This window comes from Sus scrofa, chromosome 9 (genome assembly GCF_000003025.6).
Source record: "Sus scrofa isolate TJ Tabasco breed Duroc chromosome 9, Sscrofa11.1, whole genome shotgun sequence".
NCBI classification, from domain to species: Eukaryota; Metazoa; Chordata; class Mammalia; order Artiodactyla; family Suidae; genus Sus; species Sus scrofa.
Window position 1 is genome coordinate 102,748,267 of NC_010451.4, and position 26,615 is coordinate 102,774,881.

Sequence of the window (26,615 nt, forward strand, 5' to 3'; positions counted from 1 at the left end):
ATAAGTTAATTGGAATTCAAAATCATTTTTCTGACATAAAGGCAGTAGTAATGTCTTGGCTTTATCTGTTCCTGTACAGTTCTTCTAGTTACTTTATTTTTCTTTTCTTTACATTATATTCTCTAAGAAGGTCTGTAGTTTAAAGATACTTTCAATGTGATAAATTCATTTGAGTAATAAAAAATTTAAAAAAAATAAAAAAAATAAAAAATAAAATAGTTAAAAAAAAATAAAAAAATAAAGATACTTTCAAAGCAATTTGTGTACATCAGGCAATTTTTTTCTCAATTTTTTATAGTTTCTCACATCTAGTTTTTTTTAAATAAGTATTTTAGAGACATGCCTTTGAGTCTTTCCAAAATATTCAACATTTATTGACCCACCAGCATTCTTTTTGACAAATATTACCATAGACAAACCCATCCATATGTCATTTGTCTATGGTAGTATTTTATTAACTTACTGAATTGTGAAAATAAGTACAACTGGCATGAATAGGTTTGGAAGGTTTGGAAATAAGAAAAACTTATTGGTAGGAGCAGAAATGTGAGAGTGCTCTATGGCTAGGCAAGCCATCAATTCCAAAGCTGGGAACAAGGAGTTTCATTCCTGCAGCAGGTACGGGTAGTTAACAGAGCTTGAGAGAATTGTTGATATAACAGGGATTGTACTTTCCTTGGGAGGATAGCATAGCCATGCTCACAACAATTTAATGGTGTGACTGAGCTGGAATTCCAACCCAGGTCTGCTGCCTCCATGCTCAGTGGTTTGGTTTGCTTTTCATCCGTTTCTCACAGCACTTCACACAGCTACTTTGCTGTAATGTCCTACTCTAGCAAAAACAAAGGTTAGGTTGAAGGTTTACTGGGATCCCAGCCAAGGGCATTTATTAAAATGATGTATGAGAAAGACCTCATTTATAGCACTGCTTTACCCACACAGCCTTGCGTTATGTTATCTTGAAGATAGTGTAGAAATGAGTGTATTCTTAGGCAGCTAGAAAAGAGAGATACAATTTTTAAAGATTCATGTATATTTTGTACTTCTTTGGTGGTGGGGGCAGGGTGCAGATCTAAATACCAACAGAGCTGTCTTCTTATTTTTAAAGATTATTCAATGGATTTCTGAGAACATCTCTGCTTGCCATTCATTTGACCTCATTCAGGAGTTTATAATTGGTAGGTGTTGCTGATGGTGCATGTGAAGTTGACCTTTTTGCTTGCGGGAAATTAGTAAATTGATAATACCTCAATCTGTCAAAATGCTGGTTAGGAGCCTCCTTTTTTTTTTTTTTTTTTTTTTTTTTCTATTGTAGTCAGCAGCTAATTAAGTTTTATTCTCTTGTGGTTTTGGAAGAAGCTGAGGCTGTTCTGAGACCGATGAGATATAAGATATGATCTTGATTCTATAACCTTATTAGTGGTTTTTTTTTTTTTTTTTTCGGTAACTTTCGTAGCTCAGTATTGTGTTGGCTGGTTCTGTGTCAAGTGGTGTAATGTCACTAGGATAGATGTAAGTGCCAAATAATTTGGGGGGAAATTAATTGCATCGTAAAAAGTAGATCCTGAACATTTTAATCAGCAGTTAGAGCCATAATGATTTGCCTTTTGAGGATGAAGGGTAAGGCAATGAAAACTTTTGTTCGTTTGCTTGTTTCAGTGAATTACAGTGTCTACTGCCTTATTCTTCCTATTAAACTGTTTCCCTCCCCCCTCCAAATTTACTCAGCATCTTCATATTGGAGCATCTATCCCGAGACAAGTAACATGGATACACTCCTGCCATATTCCTCACTGCTCACCTGGGATACAGTAAGTTAACACGTTATACTCCTTATGTAATTAAAATTAATTCACAGTGGTTACTGTGGCGCATCCCTGTCACAGTAACCAAAGTTGTGTGTTCACTTCTATTTGGACTCATAAGAATCTGAGTTGAAGTTTTTCAGCAGAAAAAATAACAGTGAATCCTTGCTCTTGGCCAAAGATCTTTCCATAAAGCCGTAGAACCGAAGGAGAAGGCACAGCATGTGTGTTATTCTTCCTGTGTCCAAGCAGAATTCAACCTCTATCATCTACAAATGGTTTTCGTTTTTACATTTTTTCATTTTTACATTTTTTAGGGGGTGAAAATATTTCTTAGAGTTTTTTTTAAAGGAGGAATGGCTGGACCACTGCTGTTCTGAGCCATTCTATTTACTTAGTAGATTAGCACCTTCATGACCTTTCCCCCCAGCTTTAGAAAGAAAATCTGTGATAACTCTAGAGCTGCAAGAACAGTAAAAGTCAATAATCTTAAGCAAATTCACTCAGTCCAACCTTTTCTTCCTGTTGGTCCAGACTCCCTTCCTTTTAATTGGGAAGAGATGTTTCAAGAGAAAACATTATTCATTTTCTCTTGAACGTGGTTCAGTAAGCTGAGCTTTGTTGGAAAGTGAAAACCTTGAAAAAGTTTCTGCCTCTCTTCCTTGCATACTGAGATGTTAGAACTACTGTGTGCTCAGTCTCGAGGCAGGCATTTGTATCCAAAAAGCATTTAGAAAAATAAATTTAATTCAGGGAACACAGACACAGGAAAATAAGTACTTGGATAAATTTTAACATTTCTCCTTTTTTTAATTTTATACATAAAATATTTATTTTATAACTATATATTTATTTTATGACATATATCTCTGGTTTTGGCTGCACCCACAGCATGCAGATATTCCCGGGCCAGTGATCGAACCTGCACCACTGCAGTGACAAGGCCTGATCCTTAACCCACTAGGCTACCAGGGAACTCCCCCATTTTGTTTTTAGGCTATTTAAATACAGTCCTTAAAAAAATGGCACATCAAGTGTGTTTTCATTAATTCCTAAATTTTTGGTATGCACAATGGAAGTGTTTTTCCAAAGGCCCTTTCGGTCTCTCACTGTTAGAGTTATTAAACTTTCATGCCTCACTGTAAAATTATAAGGGAAAGATCTGAGCTTGTTTCTCCTCCAGGCCCTCACTGTTTGAAGAACGCTTGTGAATATACTTGCAGACTCTGCGGTAATGTGGCAGGAAGTTTGCAGGTTAACCCCTACCCCCCCACCCCCTCCCCAGAGGCGGGAAATGCGCATTTCAGCTTCCTCCCCTCACCACCCAACCCTGGCCATCGCTGTCCTGTGTTCAGTGTCTGGGAGGCTGGGACAGGACCTCTAGTTCCCAGGGTTGTGTTCAAAGATGATGCAGGTGTTAGTTGGATGTTGTGTGAGAGTGTCAACCTGATAGGCAGTTCTTCACATCTGCATTTCCCCTGACTCTCTGGGGCAGAGGAACCGTGCGGACGTAGAGAGTGACATCAGAAAGTCCTACTCAAAGTGCAATATAAAAAACCCGAAAGTTATAACCACTGCGTATGGAGCTGGCGTTAGGGTTTACCACTGGGCTTTAAACTTTGTAGTTGGACCAGGTTACCTTAAAGGTCTCACCTAATCCTGAAATTCTATGATTCCGTGATTATCTTTAGCAATGATGTAAATCATTTACTTTTCTCTAATCTTCAAATGTTCTTAATGCTATATCCTTAATAAATACTTGTCACAATAGAAAACATTAATTTCATAGTCTGTATGGAGACATTATTTCTGTAAATAGTGGAATTGGATTTAAGATACTAGAAAATTTGGTGCTCTCACACAGATAATTCTGAATTATGCTTTGCAGACAGTAAGCCTTATTATACCTATTTTAAGATGCTATTTATAACCTAAAGCTGTAGGGAAATTTCCGTAAGAGAAACACACATTGATTTTTATCACAGGCTTTCTCCTGTCACAGCGGAGAACTCAGTTGCTTGAAATGTCCTGGAAATTTATTTCTCCATCCCTGTGATGTTGGTTTTCACAGGAATATTGCATGTCAGTAAAATCCAGGACATTTAACTTCTAAACAAATACCTGATGGAAATCCTGTGAAATTGGATTGTTATGATCATTATACAACTACAGATGTGATAAATTCATTTGAGTAATTAAAAAAAAGATATTGCACATGTAAAATGCTTAGAAATGTATATGGCACATAGTAAATTTGCAATGATTGTTAAAAAATGTTAATTTTCTGAAAAAAAAAACAAAACAAATACCTGATTTTATTTCTACGTAGTACCTTCTAAATTATTTTCTCATATTTATCATCTACCTTTTTTTTTTTAAGAAAGAGGAATTGACTAGTTGAGAGGTTAATATACCTAATTAACATGGAAACATACTTTTCAAAATAACCAAATAAATGGCAATTTTGGAATTTTTTTCTTTTTATAATGAGAGGAGTGTTTTATTTTTGTGTTTTTAGGGCCGCACCCATGGCATATGGAGGTTCCCAGGCTAGGGGTCAAATTGGAGCTGTAGCCGTTGGCCTACACCACAGCCATGGCCACGCCAGATCCAAGCCATGTCTGTGACCTACATACACCACAGCTCACAGCTGCTCCAGATCCTTAATTCACTGAGCAAGGCTGGGAATCGAACCTGCATCCTCATGGATACTAGTCAGATTTGCTTCTGCTGAGCCATGACGGGAACTCAGAAATTTATGTTTTTATTTACATTTCTAATTTTATTTTAATGCTCACTAGTTAGCAGAATGTTATAATTTGGATTTCTGATATGAACTGTATCTTTCACATCTGCCATGATGATCATGTGGCATAGACTCTAATTTAGGGGATCTCTTATTTCTGAAATCATGGTGGAAGATGAGGTGTAAAACAATTTTCTACCAAAGTCAAAAAAGCCATTAGGGACCAACTATAATACATTTAAGTGAAAGAGAAGATGGAGGAAGGAGTTAAAAAAAAAAAAGGAGTTCGTGGCTTGGTGGTTAACGAAACCGACTAGGAACCATGAGGTTGCAGGTTTGATCCCTGGCCTTGCTCAGTGGGTTAACGATCTGGCGTTGCTGTGAGCTGTGGTTTAGGTTGCAGACGCGGCTCGGATCCCTCATTGCTGTGGCTCTGGTGTCAGCTGGTGACTACAGCTCCGATTAGACCCCTAGCCTGGGAACTCCATATGCCACGAGAGCGGCCCAATAAATGGCAAAAAGCCAAAAAAAAAAAAAAAAAAAAAGGAAAGTTTACACCCTATTATTATATTTCATGGTGCAAATATAATTTGCTTCCTTTGTTCTTAAATGAAAATGTGTAAATAATACATTATTTGCTCTATATTTCATAATAATAGTCTTATCCTTGCCTTTAGTGACACTGTCAACTATTATAATCTTAACTTTCAGAATATTTCCCTTCCCAAGGCAAGAGATAGGCTGTGTTCATCGTTATTTATAAACCCCAAGGTTTATTTAAAGTAGAGGTTAGCAAACTGGAAGCTGCCCTCAGCTTCTGTCTGTGCAGAAAACACTTCCTGAAGGCTCGGGCTGGTGGTAGTTGATACATTTAGCAGTGATGTGTCTGTTTTTCCCCCACCCTAGGAAATTCCTGGAATAACCCTTGTGACAGAAGAGATCCCATTGCCTCTTATGAAGGTAAGTTTATAGCAAGGGACAAAAAGCACAGACCTGAGTGGCTTCCTTGCTGACCTCTGCGGTCACCTGCCCCGAGTGCTGCGGTGGTTCCAGAGGGATTGTACAGTGTCAGAAGAGGATGGAGTGAGGGTAGGGCTCGTTGTCTAGGAAATCCTTCCCTGGTAGTGGTCACTAAGGATGATGTCAGGGCAATTCTTAGGAATGCTCTTTGAAGAGGGAGGTTTTAGAAGCCAGAGAACTATAAGGCTTGATTTGAAGCATCTAGAAGTCATACGTTCCACTGTGCCTCAAACAAGTCTACCCTGGAGGAGTTCTTGTAAATTTTCTTTAGAGGACCTGGGAGCTGTTTTTTTTGTTTTTTTGTTTTTTTAACTTCACGTGTGTTGTTACCCCCAACACACACACACACAATCCCAAAATCATTAAGTAACCTGGCCTGGGATTACCTAACTTCCTTCTGCTTCTGAGAACAGCTCTTCTTTCTCAAGAGTGACCTGTCAGGGCTGTCTCTGGTCTCGTTGGCACCTCTTTCCTGCCTGTGCGGTGGCGGCGGCGGCGGCAGCATTCACTCGTCATTCGTTTGTTCGTGGCTCTCTGCAGTCTGGTGGTTTCAGAGTTTCTGAGCACAATAGGGAGGGCTGGGTGGAGTGGCTGAGTAGAAAAGAATGTGTATGTAGTTAAAAACTGCGGAGTATTTTAGCACAGTTTCCTTGAAGCTCCTTTGTTGTTCTTGGCATTGCTTCCTGTTAATTATAGCTTAGTGTGTGCTGGGAAATCTCAGCTTTTGGCAGCAGGCAGCTCGGGGTGCTGCTGCCTTTTACTATTTACATGTGATTCTTCTGATCCAGGAAGGCCAGGCCAGGCCTGGGCAGCTGAGGGAAAGCTGTGGGCGTTTGAGGTCATGGTGATGCCCTGGGAGTTCTGGGGTTTGGTCCTAAGAAGGGTCCTTGAGGGGGAGATGGACAAATGATGTTTCTAGGCAGCACTGTTAGACACCTGGGAAGGTCTGCAAAAGCAGGGAGAAGTAGGGAAGAGAAATGTTCGATTAATAGCTTGAAAGATTCTTACTAAGGGCCTCCATCCTTTCATTTCATTGTTTCTGCTTTTACCACTAGTCCAACAAACCCATAATGTGTTTAATGGACACACAATAAATCAGTAAAAGAAATTTTAAAAAGAAAGCAATGTCACCCCAAATTCTGAAGTTCCTAACACATTGTCTGTTTGCCCCATTTCGTCTTGGTCTGTGTTATAAGTATGTGTATTTTACCCAGTAGAGATATTTACCAAAGATTATGAATTATAATACATCATACATATTTTCATGTCGGTACATAAACTTCATAATTTTCATAATTATGATTTCTAATGACTCCATAGGATTCCATTGTGTCGCCCTGTCTTACATTTTTTTCTGTTTTGAGATATTTATTTTGTTTTTAGCCCTCACTAAAATTTTTTTTGCTGTTAAAAGTAATGTTGCAATGAATATTTTTATGTAGTTTGTGTGTGTGTGTGTGTGTGTGTGTGTGTGTGATTTATTCCCCAAGGTTAAATGCCCAGGAGTGTTATTGGGTGAAAAGGTATGACAATTTTTATAGCCTTTGATTCTTATTGCCAAATTGATATTCCAAAGGCGTTGTAATAATTTACACTGTTACAAGGGATTTGTGAGTGTATGTTTTACTCTAACCTTACCGTCATCATTGTTATTTTTTTTTAGGGAGGCACCTGCAGCATCTGAAAGTTCCCAGGCTAGGAGTCGAGGCAGCCACAGCACCAGATCTGAGCCGTGTCTGCGACCTACACCGCAGCTTGCAGCAATGCCACTGGATCCTTAACCCATTAGTAGGGCCAGGGATCAAACCTGTATCCTCATGGATACTAGTCAGGTGCATTATCGCTGAACCGCTTTTTCCCATTGGCTTATTCTAAGAATACAATCTGCCTCTGCTTAGGAAGCAAATAGCTTATTTTTGCATTCTCCGATTTTTTATTTTTGTCTTTTCTATTTGTGTGTGTATGTAAAATGATATGTTTTTATGTAGTCCATGTTTTTTTCTTCTTTGATATTTACTTTGCTTTCTCCTCACTTTTTTCTCTTCTTCCCTAATTATCTTTATTTAGCACTGGCTCTGCAGAGAGTTTTTACCATTAACTGTTCCCAAACATGCTTGGGAGCTCTGCAGCACCTCCACATGTATTTACATGCTGGTGGGGAGAGTTACCTAGGACAAGTTTGAGCTGTAGACATTTTCTTATCCTCTCCCTGCAGACACGATTCATCAGGGAAGGCAGAGGAATGCTGCTGAGATTTGCCTTGGGCTCCGGAGAAGGTGGAACTGGGTCTGGTGTAGCCAGCACCCTCCATTCCCCATACCCCATCACTAATCAGTACCTTCAGTTCAGAGGATACCTGGCCCTGAAAGCTCTCATTTGTTTCCCCATCTCTGCTTGCATAACACCCCTCACTATAAGCAGCTGCCTTTGACCTACTTCTACCCCAATTCCCAACTTAATTATGTTGCAACGAATCTGGTTGCATTGGCACATCCCACCTACTCTTCCTCCCTCCCGGCCCTAGTTATGTGACTGTTCTCGCAGTTTACCGGATAGGAGCTGGTTCTGAGCACCCCTGACCTGAATCCCATGTTACCTTTCAAAGGTATGCTCGCTGCCAGACTTGCCACGAGGCCCACGGCACCCCTGTCTGCTCTGACCACACTAGCTTCCATCCTGCTTGGAAGATGACTGCCCTGATAAGGAGTCTGGAGAGGGAAGGGCAAAATGCCACTAGACAAGAACTCTCCTTCTCTCTCTGCAAATAACTTTAGTGTGAACTGGAGTACTTTACAAGTGTTTGCTCTGTGAACATTGAATTGAACTGGTTTCACCAGTTTATCACCTGAAAGACAAAAGCCTTCCTCACTGTATAGAATGGTTTCCAAAAGAATTTTTTAAAATGAAACAGAAAGTATATTGAAACAAGATCCTTGCCTTACAAGGAATGTCATCAAGAAAGGCCTTCCTAATAGGAATGATTTTATCCCTTCCGCAGGAAGCCATGTAGTGATTAAGAAGAAAAATAGAAACGATAGCTTACTTGACTATCAAGATAAAAGTTGAATAAGCATGCCTCAAAGGGAGTATTTTTATTAAAGTATTTTTTAAGCCAGGCATCTTTAGCTTCATTTTGTAAAGTAAGGAACCTTTAATTTAATAGTTTGTATAGTAATTATTAACTGTCTGACCCAGAAACTGGGAAGGAGAAAGACTTCAAGTCCTTTCCCAGTTATGGCCACTCCATGTGAAGACGACGCTGCAGTGACTGTTGTGTCTAGATGCCTCTGAGAAATTAGGGAAGAGGGTGGTGGTCACATGGGCTGTTCTCCATTCAGAGACATGTTCACTGAATTATGCTTCTCTTAAACATTTAAAAAGTGTTTTAAAAATACTGTTTTAATTGGGAATGAGTATAATTAAATGCTTAGTGAAACACAAAAGACCCTTTTTTCCCTTGACCCTCCCAATACAAATGGCCACCATCACTGAAATAAAAAGTCTCTTAGCAATCCAGTGTATCAACAGCATCACAATCTTAACAGCTTACCATTTTTAAAAATTGGAACTATTGCTTTGACAGCAGCGTAGCATTACCAGAATGCTGGTATGTGGGAAATGTCAGCTGATTACATGGGAAATGTCAATTGACTTTCCAAAGTTTCGTTTGTACATACGTGATATTGTAATATAGCTGGAAATACATGTTTGGTCTTCATCCACGGTTCCTGGCACAGAGCTCCTAAAGTCCTTGTAATTTCCTACGTGATAAGAGCTACAGGGACGTCTTTTATTATAATGCTTAGTGTTTGTTCCCAGTTCCTAAAATAGCTCCAGAGCACAAAGGTGAAAAGAATGTCTTCTATTATTCCTAACAAGCCCCTTTCAACCACACCTGAGTTTGTTAATGATGTGACTTTTGGAAAGCACCTAAGGGTGGGGGCAGGTTGCCAGCAGAGCCAACCTTGTTATTAGAGGGTTGGAACTTTCTGTCCTCTACCACCATTTGCTAAGGTTAGAGTGGTTGGAGATAAGAGTTCAGTCACCAATGGCCAGTTACTTATTCAACGATGCTTCTGTAATGGATCCTCCTTAAGGAACCCTAACTGACCGGTTTGGGAGACCTTCCAAGGTGGTTGAACATATGGAGGTGCCTGGGTAGGGGAGCTGCACCTGAAGAGAGAATGGAAGCTCAGAGCCCATTCCCACATGCGCCTCGCCCTGAGCGTCTCTTCCATCTGGCTATTACTCCGTTGTATCCTTTTATTTTTTATTTTTTTAAATTTTTCTTTATTTTTAGTTTTTTTTTTAATCTATCAGTAGTAGTTTATTAGTTGTATCCTTTTATAATCAACTGGCGTATAGTATGCAAACTGTATTCCCAAATTCTGTGAGCCAGAATTTAATATCTGAAACAAATTAAAGGACCCATAAAAGGGGTCCTAGGAACCTCTCGTTTATAGTCAGTCAGTCAGAATCACAGGTAACAACCTGGACTTGCCATTAGCATCTGAAATGGGGGGCAGTCTTGTGGGACTGAGCCTTCAACCTGTGGGTCTGACACTACCTCCAGGTAATGGTAGCACACTCTGCTGGCCTTAAAGAATTGATAGATGTGGAGGAAAAACCCCACACATTTGGTGACCAGGAGTGAAATATTCTATGAATAGACAGTTGTAGAGAAAAAATACGAGTATTTCCTATACAGCATATTTTTGGGGACAGTGAGTTATATAAGCAAGTGTAGTTAATATTGTAAAAATGTAATTTTGTGATGTTACAAAGAAACACTGTTTATAGAGCCAGTGGGTCAGGCTGGTAAATGCATCCCTGTCACATCTGTAGAGATGAGAGTCTCTTCAGTTTACTTCCTCCGATCTCAGGTGGCTGTGGGGTGAGAGCACCAAATCCTAACCACTGGACAGGCAGGCCTGATGTGGGTCCCCAGTCCTTGTCGCTTTGGAGAAAAAAATCCAGAAAAGAGACTGAGAGTAGTGAGGCAAGAAAAGTGTTTATTAGGATAGAAGATATGTGCAGAGAAAGCGTGTGTGGGCTCAGAAAGAGAGACAGACAGGCAGATAGACAGAGAGAGAGCGCGAGAGTGCCATGTGCTTTGGAGGTGGTTTAAATCACTTCTATGGGGTGGTCCTTCTGGGCTTCTCCTGGCCAGTCACCTTGCTTTGTCTGGCCTTGAGTCCACATTTGGCCTGGCTGGGGGCCCTCCCCTGTGTGTGCATGTATCTCTACGTCAAGATGGATTCTAGCATGAAGGTTTCTGGAAAGTTGAAAGAATGTACTATGGTCTGTTGCCCCATCCCTTCTCTGACCCCCAAGGAACCTTTCTGTGCATGTGAGTTCAGGAGGTCTCCTTGACCTCAAGAATGAGAAATATGTGGTCTCTTTATCTTTTATCCAAGCAGGACTCAGCTCCTCCTTGCTCCTGCCATTATCTTTATCTTGAAGTGTCTGTCCACAGGGGACAGATTCCAGTTGCTCAGCCTGGGACCCATCTATCTCCTGCCTCATTCCCAGGTGATGAAACTGAGGAATAGACCCAGGCTCAAGGATTCTTGACTTTACTTCTCCCCTAGCAGCCCCTAGGCCGTGCTGTTCTTACTCATAGTTTGGTTGAAGATGTAACATTTAATTTTAAGGTTGAGAGAAGGGAACTATTTTAGCATGAGCTTTCTCAGGATATATGCTGATTTTTGAGAAGGAAGAATTTAGAGCCCTAAATGCATTTAATATATTACATTAAAATACATCCCATTAAAAATGGCTAATGGGGGAGTCCCCATTTTGGCACAGTGGTAAGGAACTTGACTAGTATCCATGAAGCTGGGGCTTCAATCCCTGGCCTTGCTTGGATCCTGTGTTGCTGTGGCTGTGGCTGGCAGCCGTAGCTCCGATGCCACCCCTAGCCTGGGAACTTTCATGTGCCGCAAATGTGGCTGTAAAAAGCCAAAAAAAAAAAAAAGGCTAATCTGCAAAGAAGAGTTTTTTGTTTGTTTGTTTGTTTAAAAATAATGTTGGGAAGAAGGAGTAATTCCATGTATAAATGGGAGAACTTGCACTTACAGCAGCAGTCCCCTTAGTGGAAAGCCTCAGGAGTTCCAGTCACTGGTCCTCTGTATGGGTGGCCTTGTTTAGAGCATTTTGGCTTAGTATGGTACCTTGCTAGTTGTATGGACACATATATATTTCTATTTTATTCTGTCTTTGTTGGAGGTAGTGGGTCACTGTGTTTCTTTGGGTTACAAGTAAAAGCTGGTACTGAGATGGGATCCACTTAAGTGCCAAGTTGGACTGATGCTAGTTGAGCCCTGGCGTGAAAGCGGAAGGTTCTGTCTGTGTTGGCTTCCTCTTCTGTAAAAGAAGATACTAGTTCATCAGCAGATGTAGGATCAAAGCCAGTGGCCTTTTAGAAATGAAAGGCAGATGCTTTTTTTCCTGGCAGTAATTTGCAGATGAATCAGTAAGTACCACAGGGCTTTTCTTTCTTCCTTTTTAAGGAAAGAAAAAATCGAAATTATTTCCCACATAAATGGGAAACAGTACCTTCATGTAACAGGTTGGTCCTTTTGTTCAATTAATTGTTGCGATGGGTTACATTTGGTAATTATTTCATGTTATCCTAAGAGTCAAAATTAGATTAGTTCTCAAGAAGAGACTTGGAATAATTTTCCTTCCTTTAAAATCAAAATTTAAAACTCCTCTTTGTGCAGGAAAATGCTTCTGGGCCATTCCTTGAGGATTTGGACTAACAGCAGAGTCTCCCAGAAGTAGTTAAATTCATGGGTGTTTTTCTTCTAAAGCATGTTTATGTATTTTAAAACTTTATAAGCTACTTTCAAGTAGCTGGCAGTGTGCTTCCTGGACTCTTGTGGCTTTGACTTTTGCTCAGGAATGAATGAAGTTGAATCTGGTGCTCAGGAAGGGCTAGCTGACTGAAAGGAGTGGTTTCTGTACTCCAGGGTTGCAGGTAGTGTGCGATTGTGTAGCTCTCGTGCCCTCTTCCCCGAATACTATGTTACAACTGCTTTTTACCTGAGAGCTTCTTTTTTTCCCTGGGTTAATGAGCATGCTGCTGTTACTCTGGCATTTGAGATCCTTTGAAGACTGGTCCTCACCTTCTCTCTAACCCTGTCTCCTGTTAATTCACAGCCCCACTGCAAATCTTCAGACACCTGGTTCGTCATCAGCCTTTAAACCAAGAGATGTAGATTGATGAGAATCTTGGAGGGAGGGAGGGAGGCTGGGATTACCTGGACATGCTCAAGCTGTGTTCTCAGCCTGGGCTGAATGTTAGGCTTGCCTGGGGGCCATCTAAAACTCACAGGCTCAGCTCACAGCCCACACCACTGAGGATTTTAGAGAATGGGACCCAGGTGGTTGCTGAGGTTGGGCGCCACACCCTCGAGGCAGGTAGCTTCACCACAAAGAATGCAGTGCTGTGGGTTATTTTCTCTGCTGTCTCTCAAGCTCTGTCTCTGCTCTAAACCCACAATCCACATTCCAGTCTCTCAATCTTTGCTCCCTTCCTAAGAACCCCACTAGGAACATTCTCTCTTCACCCTTCACCTACCATGTTCACCCTCGGGGTTTTATCTCTTTCCCAGGCTTCCAACTAGACCTTCCAATTTACAATGATCTCCTGAATTTTCATAACAGAAAACGTTACATTCACTTATTTAGTAAATACTAAGTAATGATACATTCCACTAACTTTTTCTCAGTACTCTCTCAATATCTGCATCATAACATCCAGCCCAATGACCTCTCTGAACAACACATTATATTAAAATATTTCTGCAGCTTTTGGCTACCAGTGTTCCTTATTTAACTGTAAGTTGGCGTTTTAGAACCTAGATCCTTTTTCTTTCTTACTCAGTAGTTTTGAAGTATTTTAACCCATGGATTCCTTTGAAAATCTTAAGTAAACTTCAACTCATATAAACACTCCATTTTACGTACAGCAGTGGGCTCAGGAGCCCCTTTGAAACATGTCCTTGGACTTGTTTTATCTGTTTATTCTCAGCTAAGAAAAGGTTATGAAGAAAGTGATTTTTTGGGGGGGTGGGGGCAGTGCCCACAGTGTGCAGAAGCTCTGGGGCCAGGGATGAAAAGGGATTTTTTGGAGGAGTGAGAGGAAGGTAGTTTGGACAAGATCTTTTCTTAGGAACCACAGTGTGAAAATAAGAGTGGGTTCTTCTGATAGGAGAGTGGCATTTGGCCTGAGGAGAAGAGGGCTTGCAGAAGGTAGAAGGGCACCTGCGTTTCTCCCCTCCCTGCCTGGTCCTGGGCCAGGTTGGGTGGACCACCTGTTAGGACTCAGTGGCAAAGCAGGAAGAACTAATATCAGGACCGACCACTAGATGTCGCCACAACATCAATTAGTTTTCCAGCTTTCAGCACCAGTTGCCTGAACCCAGAGGTAGAATAGCAATAGTAGGGACTTCCTGTCAGGAATCTAATTCTGCCAAACGTCAGCAGGATTTGCCTTTATTATTGTTTTTTTCAATACACGGAAGAGCAAAGGGTGAATAAAGGTATAGTCATAATAAAGAAATGGAAAGGGAAAGAAAAGATGAGTGAGGTAGGTCAAGTGCGGAATGGGACCTGACCCCAGGGTTCCGATTTCCTCTAGAACTGCCCTTTCTTGAAAGTAGCTTTTCCTGTCTCTGTGAGAATGGGTGTTGGCTGGACAGGCCTTTCAATCTTCTAAAATAGGTTAGTTTTATTATGTAACTCACTTTACTGATATTGCAACATCCATTTTGAGCCAATTGTGGACTGTCCTTTCAGTGAGAATTTGGATGATGTGCTATTACTTCAAAAAAGGTACTTTAAAAAGTTCTTTTTTTCCTTGCAATGCAGCCAAGTCTGTTCCCACAGTAGACATTAGCTCACTTTTTTTTTTTTTTTTTTTTTTTTTAGGGCTGCACCTGAGGCATGGAGGTTGTCAGGCTAGGGGTAGAATAGGAGCTGTGGCTGCCGGTCTACACCACGGCCAGAGCCACACCACATCTGAGCTGTGTCTTCGACCTACACCACAGCTCACGGCAACACCAGACCCTTAACCCACTGAGCAAAGCCGGGGATGGAGTCCGCAACCTCATGGTTCCTAATCGGATTCGTTTCTGCTGCGCCACGACGGGACTCGGGCATTAGCTCCCTTTGATTTATGACCACACGTTGTACCCTTGAACCCAGTCAAATCTTTTATAAATGCATATATTTTGGCAAGAAAGTGTATATCATAAATCCATCTTCATTAATTTACAAAAACAATGTTTGAGTCAGGATATCCTTCGACATTAAAAAATGTATCACTCTTGCAATTTATTTAAAAATGACATAAGGATGTCTTTTTGCTTCAGGGTAGTACAGTTATATCAACACGTCAAAAGCCTAGATGGGATGGATGACTATCAATCCTGTCTTGGAGTATTTGACACCTTGAATGTGACAGCAGTTTACATTACCTTTCTGATTCCTGAGTTTTGAAAAAGATCCTTTGGAAGTCAATAAACTTAGCAGAAAGTAAATCTATTTTTCCATGTGCTGCAAATCTGGTGAGCATTCTCTCACTGACCAGGGCATTGTTGACACAACGTGGGTCTCTGGGGAAGAAATGACTCACTCTGTTCAGTGTAGCTTAGCCCTCACCCAGGGGAGTCCTGCTGGTTTGGGGACATGAGCAGCTTGCTCTCTGTGCAAAAGGGGCTCAAAAGGAAGGAGGGAGGCAAGACTCCTTGAGCCTCTCTATTTTAGAATTCCTCTTGGGACAAGGATGCCATCCACTGTAGGAAGTATTCACTCAGAAATGCTGCCTCACGAGAGCTGAGGCTGTGAGGTGAGCCCAGCTTGGCTGCAAGGCCTGCATGGCCCAAGCAGGTAGTTTGGGCCACAGGACCTGCTTCTCAAGCTCTTGGTGTGTTTGTCTCCCGCAGGTGCACAGCTTTAAGGGCTACTGGGAAAAACTGAATGCCAACCTGGAATATGTTAAGTACTCCAAGCCACACTTACACTATAACAACAGCATGGTCAGGAGAGAGTGGCTCAGCCTGATCTCGGAAGAGGTACGTGTGGGTTCCTGAGAGCAAAGCTAGAAGCAGAAACTTAGTGGATAAAGGTCAGATGATGCCCTGAGGTCACAAGGCTAGCTTTGTCCACAGCGCTCTCCCCAGCTGCCAGGCGCTGTTGATGGGTGCTGCTAACGTCCGGTAGGCTGACCAAGGTGCTTCTCTGATCTCTCTCCTCTTGAAGAGGAAACGCAATGCAAAGAGTTTAAGAGACACACATGGCATGTCCATAGAAAAAGCAGGACTGACCTGTTTTCTTGCATTACTCCATGATAAATTGATTTAAACAAATCCAAGTGTTCCCAAATTAGTGGCTGCTGGGCATGTGGGATGGTTGAAAAGCAGAAGAGTGACTGTGACCCCTGTAAAGGGTAGGCAAGGGGAGATCTTCGAGGTGATGGAGCTGTTGTGTGTCTTGATTGGGTGGTACCTCGTGGTATGTGAATTTATGCATGTGTTCAAAGTGTGGCAGAAGTACACACTCAATGTACCAGTGCCATGTTCCTGATTTTGGTGTTGCACTATAGTTATTTATATGAGATGTAAACACTGGGGTGGGGGAGGGTACGTGAACTCTCTAAGTAGCATTGTTGATATAGTTGTGGTGTTATTGTACATAATATATAGGTGACTTTTAACTCCTTGGAGATATGTAATGGTTTCAGAATAAAACTTTTTTTTTGGGGGGGGGGGGTTGTCTTTTTAGGGCTGCACCCATGGCATCTGGAGGTTCCCAGCCTAGGGGTCCAATGGGAGCTAACAGCTGCCGGCCTGCGCCACAGCCACAGCAATACCAGATCCATCCAAGCCACATCTGCAACCTACACTACAGCTCAAGGCAATGCAGGATCCTTAACCCACTGAGCAAGGCCAGGGATCGAATTCGAGTCCTCACGGATGCTAGTTGGGTTTGCTAACCTTTGAGCCACAACAGGAACTCCAAAAACTGATTTTTTTTTTTTACTAGTATTTTTAAAGAATCTAGGTGTTCTGATTACCTGGAAAGTATCTCTTTTTCTGAACTCTTAACTCTTACTGCATTATGACTCCGTGTGTAAAATGTCACCCACAAAATTTCAACTTCCACACCTCTGATGTGTCCTCATTTGTAGAAAACAAGAAAAAGAAGGTCGATGGTGTATGTGAGAAATATTCTTGATAATGCAATGAAGTAAGTAAAACGAGGGATTAGTTTAGCTGTAAGATAGCTATCTTTTACAGTTAACTCAGGAAAATAGTTTACTTGTGTTGTGTAACCTTAGCAAGATGATGCTGTCTGCTTAGGAATGCAGCCACCTGCACCCTAGTCTTGAGTTTGGAGCTGCAGTTTCTAGTGGGAAAAGTTTATGTGTTAAACTTTTTAGATTCACATCCTGGGGGTGGATGACTTAGTAGGAAAAAGTGGTAAAGAAAGCGTTTATTAACTGAGCATGTTAGGGGTGGGTACAAACAGTGGTTTGATTTTTAAAAAGTGTTAGTGGGCTGGTGAGCCTGCTCTTGTTTTGAAAGTGTATTTTCTGGGTAGATGAGTCATCTCGGAGTGCTTACAAGCATAGGCTCCGTTCCAATTCCTGTTCTATTTTCTGTTCCCATTATTTCCAATAACTGAGTGCCGCAATTGTTCTACGTTATTGTCATTGTTTGCACTAAAGACTTATGAGATTTTATAATTGCCTAATGTGGCTTTTGCCAAGTTGATTAAAGTTTTTGAGGTTTGCAACAGCCCGAAAACAGTTTCTGCAGTGGTTTTATGGGCTTTTAAAGGACATTGTCTCTGTATGGTATTGTGGCTTTTTTTTTCTTTTAAATAATGCTTCCTGTGTGAATAACATTGGCTAATTTCTTTGTAGGGTGATTTCTAACCTAGAAGCAAGGAGTGCGGGTAAGAAAAGACCTGTAATGAAGCCTTCTGGGTTTCATACCATATTTTGTTTGTAACATGGTTCTCCCTCCCACTGTGGGTTGGCAGGGAAATCACTTCCAATAGCACCCTTTCCTATCTTCCCATCAGAATGGTCACCCAGCTCCTTTCACGCCTCTCTTGGCATCAGGTCCTTTGGGGACAGCCGCTGAACGTGCCTTTGCCAGAGGAGTCTTTGACTGTTTGTTTTCTTTTCTTTTTAAAAATTTTTAAATTAAAGTATTTACCATGTTCCTTCCATTTCTGCTGTACAGCAAAGTGACCTTGTAATAATATGAAAAAATATATATATTCTTTTTTCATACTATCTTCCATCATTTTCTATCCCAAGAAATTGGACATACTTCCCTGTTCTGTACATAGAGTAGAACCTCATTGCTTATCCATTCTAAATGTAATAGTTTGCATCTACTAACTGCAAACTCCCTGGCCATCCCTCTGCACCCTGCCACGTCCTTGGCAAATACAAGTCCACTGTTGATTTTCCTTACATTTCCTCATAGAGCTGATCTAATTAACATGCCCTCTGCTGTACCTGAATAGTATACTTCCCTCGGCTTAAGGCTGCTTTCTCTCCAGCTGTCTGATGAGGGAAGGGTCTTTGACTTGCATGGTCCTTTCATTTGGGTTATTAGCTCACGGGGGTAGGAGGCTAGGTCATGGGGTGCGAAGACGAGGGGCCTCTAGACAAGCAGTGTGGTTATGAGGGAGGAGCATGGCTTCAAAGCAGACAGAACTGGGCTCCAGCTTGGCCACATGTTGACTCTGTACTCCCAGGCAAGCCATTTATTCATTTTGTGTGTTGTCCTTCCCAGGGCAAGGGTGGGAAGAAAATGAGAGGAAATGTTTGTAGGGCCCAGTCCCTGGCTTGGTGCTGGGATGCCCTAGGGGGCTGCTTTATCTTTAGCATGTGAGGAAGCAATGCTAACACACAGCTTCTAAACTAGAGGGCTGGCATTGTGCAGCTGCAGGCTGCAGGGGTGAGGGCTTGTGGGGAGTAGGGACAGTGGTTGGAAAAGGCTTCTCAGAGAGGGTGATGTGGAAGCCAAGTCTTGACAAACAAGGGGGACTCAGCTGAGGGAAACCAGGGGAAGAGGATGCTCAGCATATGCACACACAGGCTTTTCTGTGGTTTTGTCAGTGGAACTCTTTCACACCTCCTAAAGGTCAGCTTCTGTTAAAAAAAAAGAGCTGTTGTTTTTATACCCCACTTCCATGTTACAGCCTTGGCCACTGAGGTACATGCAGGGTGACCCCAGAGGAAATGATTTTGTACAGTGCATTGGCTCATATCCTGTAGCTGTGCGCATGGCCCTGTGAGCTGTGACTTCACTGAGCAGCCCCAGGGGACCAAGCCATTAGGCCTGAAGCCCCGGGTCTTCCACCAGCACCAGGCAGGAGCAGTAGGCCAGGCACACATGAACGTGTGGGATTCAGGCTCCCCCCTTGCACTGATGGGGGACTTGCAACATGGGAAGTGTGGCTGGTCTGGCCAGGGCTTCCGTGTGTCCTCTGTTCCTGTGTCCTGTCAGAGCTCCTTCTGCTCCTGAACTTTAGGCCCATTTGCATCCTATCACTAGTCATTCTCTCTTGTTGCACTTCAGGGAACTTGGCCCTTCCTCTCACGGGCTTTGCTTGTGCTAGTTCCCTAGAAAGAATGTCATCAGTGTCAGAAAACAGAACATTCTCTGTGTGATTCAGGGCTGCTGGGCTCTAGTTTTGTATTGTTTCATCTTAATCAGGCAGGTCGGGTAGGATCCAGACAGGATTTATCCCAAGGGGTGCAGAAGCAGTTCTGCCCTCTTGACCCGTGCTGGGGCTTGGGTTCTGGGAGAGGAAGATGGGCACGAAGGTTCTGTCAGGGAGGCCAGGGCAGATCTTCAAAGACACATGGTTTGCCCCTCCAGTCTCGCCTGTGCCGTACACATCATGGTGCAGAAAGCACCATCTGATGTAACCTTCCATGTCTCTTTTCCATCCCGATCTAGCTAGTTTTTCAATTACCTTGTGCCAGTTATCATTTGCCGCAGTAATTGACCGGTCCCCTCACCTCGGTAACTCAATCAACTATGACTGGGGTCAGAAAGAAGGGACTCAAGCAGCCCTTCCACCAAGTTCCTGTTCCTGGGTTAAGAGAGGGCCTGCGTCCTTCAGTCTCTGGTGACGCAGCAATGCTTAGAAGTGAGTTTTCACACTGAAGAGAAGTCAAAGCCAGGGAGTCTTGGAGTTGGGAATGTGTTCCTTGTTCTCTTTCTTTCCCAGCCCCCACCTCTCTGGCTCCCAGCCCCCACCTCTCTGGCTCACAGCTCTCACCTGAGTGCTAAGTTCCAGCCTGCAGGACTAGTTCACAGTGCATGGCAAGATTTCCATCCCATCAAGGAAGTGCTGTGTTTTCCCAGCGACTTAGAGAAGGGAACTCAGGCTGATGACTCATCCTTCCAGCCCATTTCCTGAAAACCACCCTGCTTGACTATTGCTCCGCTTCATTTCAGAGCCAAGGTTAACACCCCTCTTCCAAGAGGAAGACAACCACCAGCGGCTGCTTATGGGGCTGGTAAGTGCTCTGCAGGATGTTGAACAGTGGGCTCCAAGAAAAGGGAAAAGGGCAAGGTTGTACCTCTCATTCTGGTCTTATTTTTTACTCATTCCGTTAATGCATAGTTGTTGCCAGCCACTCACTTTAGGCCCTGTGTGTTCAGTGGTAAGGAATGCATATGTGATTTCTGCCCTCTTGGTATGGGTAGTTTTATGAGAGAGACACAAATTAGCCAGTCACCCCAATACATGTATAATTATAAAACATCATTAGGAAATGTATAGCATTGAGAGTGTTTAAAATAGGAAAGAGCAGTGTCTCTGTGACATTTGTATTTGGGTTTAAAATACCATGGAATAAAGTTTTCTTTTTCATGAGGTCCTACTCCTACGAAGGCCAAAGAGATAGAAATCAAAATAAATTAATTAAAGAGCAGAATTGGCAAATAAATCCAAATCTTAAAAAAACCAAAAAAATATCTGAAAAGCCTAATAAAATATTTTTATTACTCTACAGGCCTAGAAATGGAATAACCTATTACTTTAGATATGGCTAGTTTAAAAATATGAGAAAAATGTGTGTAAATCCATATGCATACACTTAAAAATTCTAGCCAAACAAAATTTCCTTGTCAAATAGAAATAACCAGTTAGGAAAAATAATGGAAAACAGTATTTTATTTCCATATGCTTAGTGCCTAAGTTTAATAAAATTACATCCCAAAAGCCAATGAAATTTCTCTGAGAATTGACCAGGTGACTCACTTTATAAAATTAAGAGGCTGGCATTACCAGATAGATATCTAAATAGGTTGTTGATCTATGGTAATTAGAACAATGTGGTGCTTATGCAAAGACAGACAGGAGACTGCAATTTCAATTTGAATATTTGGTGTGTAACAAATGAGGCATTTAAAAACCAATGTGGAAAGAAATATTTTTTAAACTAATCAATCAATGGTTGACTATTTGGAGAAGACAATTAAGTCAGATTCTTCCCATCCCAAATACCACCATGTTATACCATAAACCAACAGAAATATCAGATAGATTGAGTCTAATATAAAAAAATTTAGTTGTGTGAATTTGAATAGATTAGGTAAATTGTTAAATAATCCTGAGAAAGCCTTTCAAGTATATTATTGAATATAAGCACAGGAAAAATTGAAAACTTAAACCAGAAACCAAACAACAAAATGACAAACAATGCATTTAGAAAAAAATGTTTACCACATATGTGATAAATGATTAACATATGGCATAAAAACAAAGTTCTAAAATTAATAAGAGAACAACACACCAGAAGGGAAATGGACAAGGTCTGCAACCAATAAATTTGCAAAAGTTAATTTAGGCCAAAAAATCTCGAGTTGGGGCAGAGGAAGAAAGAATGCTTAACATTGCTATAATCAAATGACAAAGAGAACAAGTGTTTTTCTTCCTTTCTTTTTTTTTTTTTTTGTTACCAAATTGACAAAAGTTTTAAAATCATACTGGAAGGCTCAGAGTATGAAGAATTGGACAGTCTCATGCAGTGCAGTTGGAAATTAGTATAACCACAGTGGAAGGCATTTCAACAGTGTCTCAATGACCTTAAGTACATGACCCAGCAAATTCCATTTCTAGGAATTTAGTCTGATGAAATAATTGGAGATGTGACAATCCTTTTGTATAAGGATTTTTATTTTTTTGTCTTTTTAGGGCCGTATCCATGGCTCATGGATGTTCCCAGGCTACGGGTTGAATTGGAGCTGTAGCTGCTGGCCTATGCCACAGCCATAGCAACAAGGGATCCGAGTTCAGTCTGCAACCTACACCATAGCTCACAGCAACACCGCAAGGCCAGGGATCGAACCCATGTCCTCATGGATACTAGTTGGGTTTGTTAACCACTGAGCCGTAAAGGGAACTCCTGTGTAATATGAACAATAGTAAAAAAAATCCCGTATATGTCTATAAAGGGAATTAATAATTCAATTATAGTACTTCTGTAAAATTACTGTGCAGCCATTACAACTAGTGTGATAAAAAAATTTACTGAAAAACTGGTATGTAATGACAAACTATTACATGAGAAAATAGCAGATTGTAAAATATTATAATGATTGTGCACACTGGAAAAAAGGAAAATAAAAAACAAAACATTGGTGTAAATGGTTGGATTATGAGCAATTTAAATTTTAATATTTATAGTTACTATAGAAAGATTGAAATGCACAGAAAATATGCATTATATCTTACACAGAAAAACATAACTTTTCAAAAGCCTTATCAATGAGCACATGCAGCAGACTGAATTGAAATAATATACCACTCTGTCTTGGCCCAGGATGCCATGGACTAAGTTTTACCCAGGATGTGGCATATGTAAATCTGGTAAAATAGAAGCTGCATACCCGTGATGTCAATTGTATAATTCTCATGGTGTTTATTGGTGCAAAGGATTCTCTAGCAAAGAGGGTTGGGCCAGTAACCAAGCAGGGCATCTAGGCAAAAGGGGAAAAAAAAAGTGGGAAGGGAGAGAATAGCGAAGGGTTGGTACAGCTGGGAACGCTACACTGACTGGGGAGCCCCAGGGATGATCAGAACAGTGCGGGCACAGAAACTAGCCCACATGGAGGCATTAGAATAAATATTTCCATACCTTTGCATGTCGGGGGCTGTGGAATGTCTGCAGCCACTGCACGGAAGGCAGTGCCTGATGTGTTCCCTTTTTATCCAGCCCCTGTCCTGCCAAACACCCCAAACCATGTCCCTTCCCTTATCCCCATCAGCATAATCATCCCAAGTTTAAAGTTCTTCCTGTTAGTTTTCCAGAGCCAGAAGCAGTAGACTTTGATCCTTTGGTAGATCCCAAAGCCTGTGACTGCTAAGTTGGTGACTTCCATTGGCTTCTTTGGAGCGTTCTCAACAGGGCTGGGAACCTGACTTTCAGCTGCTCATTGGGCTTTGGGTGAATCATAAGTTGTCCTTTTTGAGGAAAATGGTGGTGCCTCCTGACTTATGCCCATCAAAGGAACATTGGGTGTTATGCCTTTCTGCTAGTCCAGTGTTTTCCATATTGATAAGGAATGTTAATCAATGAATGGAATTCCAACCAATTGCAGGTGTGAGTGGGTAGTTTGTGATGTATCTAATTCATATCCTGTTTTCAGATGGTGTCTGAGCTAAAAGACCATCTTTTGAGACACCTACAGGGTGTAGAAAAGAAGAAAATTGAACAGATGGTTCTGGACTACGTTTCAAAACTGGTTGGTTTGCTTTATCTTCTCTACACCCTGCCCCCAACCTCAAACCTTGGTGTATAGATTCCAGGATGTGTTTCAGTATGTTTGTCAAATTAGGTTTTTGGAGCTCTCTAATCCTCAAACCAGTATATATGGTGCTGTAGATTGAAGAAAGGGGAAAAGAACCAGAAAACAAACAGAACATGGCTTTAGAAGTGGTTGATTACCTCCATTCCAGCAGTGATTATGTCCTCATGGAAGCGTGGAACAGTGATGAATTCAGTATGGTTGCTAAGTGTTCACATATCATCTTGGCATCTTCCAATTCCTTATTAAACCGTAGGTAGTGATTTCTGTACATGGAGTTTATGCAAACAGGAGAGAACTTGAACCCCAATTCTTAATTAGCTCCAACAGCCCAATTAGGCCAGATTCCAGCTCATTTGTATAAATACTTGCACATTAGAGTCTGCTGATGAGATTGGCAGCTCATCTGCCTGGTAACCACTCATTGAAATTGTGTGATCCACGCTTGTACCACCAATCCATGCGTAAGCAGAAGCGATGTAGCTGGATGGAAATTTGATGCTGTCTTGAGTCTTTCAAAATTCTTTTGGATTTGAGGCCTGATGTTACTTGAAACAGAAATAATATGCTGAATAAATTTTTTTAAAGTATTTAAATATACAGTAAGAGAAAGAACACTCCATGTCTCCAAGCTTGGGTAGGACCAGTGTGTAAATGTGAACATATATTTTTGCACTGAACTCTGAAAGATTAAATTTATTAGATATGGCCCTGATTTAATTTCATGTTTAATTTTAAAGGGTTTTTTTTTTGCCTTTATTGCCATCATTAATATCTGATTTCAAATGATATATTTGAATGTCTACAGTAAGGTCTGACTTTCAGAGCTTTAATATATTAGGAGAGGTTGGTATTTGCATATCCTGGTGTTTATAAGCAGGGCATTGAAACTTTCTTTGTGATAGAACCATACCAGGGAGCTCACTTTCTGAATTTGTTACTGATCTTCCCCTTGTTGATACAAACTTGATTTCTTTGTCTGTTCATAACACATATTTAACATATCACCTATCATCTTTCTTTAAATTTCGTCTTCCAGAGAGTTAAGGTTTTTTTTTTTTTTTTTTTTTTTTTTTTTTTCCTTTTTGTCTTTTTAGGGCCACACCAGGACATATGGAAGCTCCCAGGCTAGGGGTCCAATCAGACTACAGCTGCTGGCCTACACCACAGCCAAGGCAACGCAGGATCCAAGCCTCGTCTCCACCTACACCACAGCTCACGGCAACGCTGGATCCTTAACCCACTGAGTGAGGCCAGGGACTGAACTGCGTCCTCATGGGTGCTAGTCAGGTTTGTTAACTGCTGCACCACGACGGGAACTCCAAGGGTTTTTCATTACACACCATTCTTGCTATAGTTAATCACATTGAAAAATTCACATAATGCTCATTTGTGCTCACAGCTCCTAAACCAGTAAGACCAGAAATGGTAGGGATGTAGTCTCAGAAAACTCAGTGCTCCTGCCTTTCCAACTCAGCAGTCACCGATTGATGTCAAGCCTGCCTGCCCTGCCCAACAGCACTCAGACGTCTCCAGAGCCCTCCAGGGGATGGCTGGACAGCTTTTACAAAACAGGAAGTTGCTGCAAAACTTGATTATATTGTTTCTGTGTTATTTTACCTGATTTCACCAACAAGAAGCCGAGACTCTGGGTCATTCAGAATAAATAGCGTCTGTCTGTGCTCCTGTAGAGGCTTTTTCTGATTTTGCCCATGGTCCTTACCTATGCGTCCAATGCATGGATTCGTGGTCCTGATAACAGTTCCTCACAGATTGCCCTGTTGCTGACCACGTGTAAAATATAGGCCCGGACCTTGGAACTAGTTTTACTCCACAGCTCATGCTCAGGAACTCCCTTCTATTCAGAATTGCCTTTCTTCTGTCAGCTGGGCTCTGTCACCCTTGCCACATAACAGGCTTAGGGCAAACCCTGTTGCACTTGACCTTCACAGACGGACAATGGCCTGTGCTTGTGAGTGGTGGGGCCAGTTAGCGGTGGGGCAGCTCAGCTGGGGCACTGCCCACAGGGACAGAGGGTGCTCTGTTTGCCTCGGGTGCACGTTTTCAGTCTTTCCATTTTGGATTCCAGTGCTTCAGAACTGACCTCAGAAAGGCTGGTTCTGTGTCCGGACACAGCCTGAATGCCAGCTGCCCTGTCCGAGCTATGGGAGGATAGTTGTGCAGAGGTATGTCCAGAGGTTAACAGATTGTCTTTACCCTCCAGCTGGATCTCATTTGCCAAATACTGGAAGCCAGTTGGAGGAAACATAATCTTCATCCCTGGGTTCTCCACTTGTACGTATTTCTTGCTTTATTTGATCATGGTGGGTAAAGGGCCAAAGCAACTTTGATTGCTGTCTGTTTTAGCTAAGCCTTTTTGAAACTTACCAACTGAAAGTAACTATAGGAGTTCCCATTGTGGTTCAGTGGTTAACGAATCCGACTAGGAACCACAAGGTTGCGGGTTCGATCCTTGGCCTTGCTCAGTGGGTTAAGGATCCGGCGTTGCTGTGAGCTGTGGTGTAGGTTGTAGATGTGGCTCAGATCCCGTGTTGCTGTGGCTCTGGCGAAGGCCGATGGCTACAGCTCTGATTAGACCCCTTGCATGGGAACCTCCATGTGCCTCAGGAGTGTCCCTAGAAAAGGCAAAAAGACAAAAAGACACACAAAAAAAGGAGGTAACTGTCACCAGCCCATACCATGCACCTTAGTTCTATACTCAGCATTTAAAGTTATGCCCTTGTTAATTCACCCGTCCTCTTTCCCTGGCATACGGTTGATGAGGAGTGAGGGGTACAAGAGCTTAGTCCTTCCGAGAAGGGGAATCTAGGTTAGTGCAGTTTATCATTTTTCTGCCTTCTGTCTGATGAGATTCTAGGCATTAGGGTGGTGGCCGCCGTCTTATCTATAAGCTTTCTATAGGGCAGAGCCTTTCACGATGAGCATTAATTCTATCTGGATGTGGCAGTCAGAGCTGCTGCTCACACAGATGGGGTTCTGGAGATGAGCTGTTTGGCTGACATGCTGTCTTGTCCTTTGATCCAGTGATAGGCGGGCAAGTGCTGCTGAATATGCGGTCTTTCACATCATGACCAGGATTTTAGAAGCTACTAATAGTTTGTTTTTACCTCTGCCTCCCGGTAAGTCTTGGCTTTGTTTTTTGTTATAATAAATTTGTTATTTCTTCTT

The 26,615-nt window shown here is 41.8% G+C and overlaps 1 protein-coding gene across 1 annotated transcript in view; it reads left to right on the forward strand.

The window, feature by feature from the left end:
• Window positions 1-26,615, forward strand: part of GSAP (gamma-secretase activating protein) — a 90,363-nt gene that overhangs the window by 53,421 nt on the left and 10,327 nt on the right. The window contains 10 exon segments of the mRNA XM_021102559.1: window positions 1,109-1,178; window positions 1,729-1,811; window positions 5,458-5,511; window positions 15,525-15,653; window positions 16,769-16,827; window positions 17,507-17,538; window positions 20,070-20,131; window positions 23,268-23,363; window positions 25,651-25,721; window positions 26,472-26,566. Of these exon segments, the coding sequence (XP_020958218.1) occupies window positions 1,109-1,178; window positions 1,729-1,811; window positions 5,458-5,511; window positions 15,525-15,653; window positions 16,769-16,827; window positions 17,507-17,538; window positions 20,070-20,131; window positions 23,268-23,363; window positions 25,651-25,721; window positions 26,472-26,566 (751 nt within the window).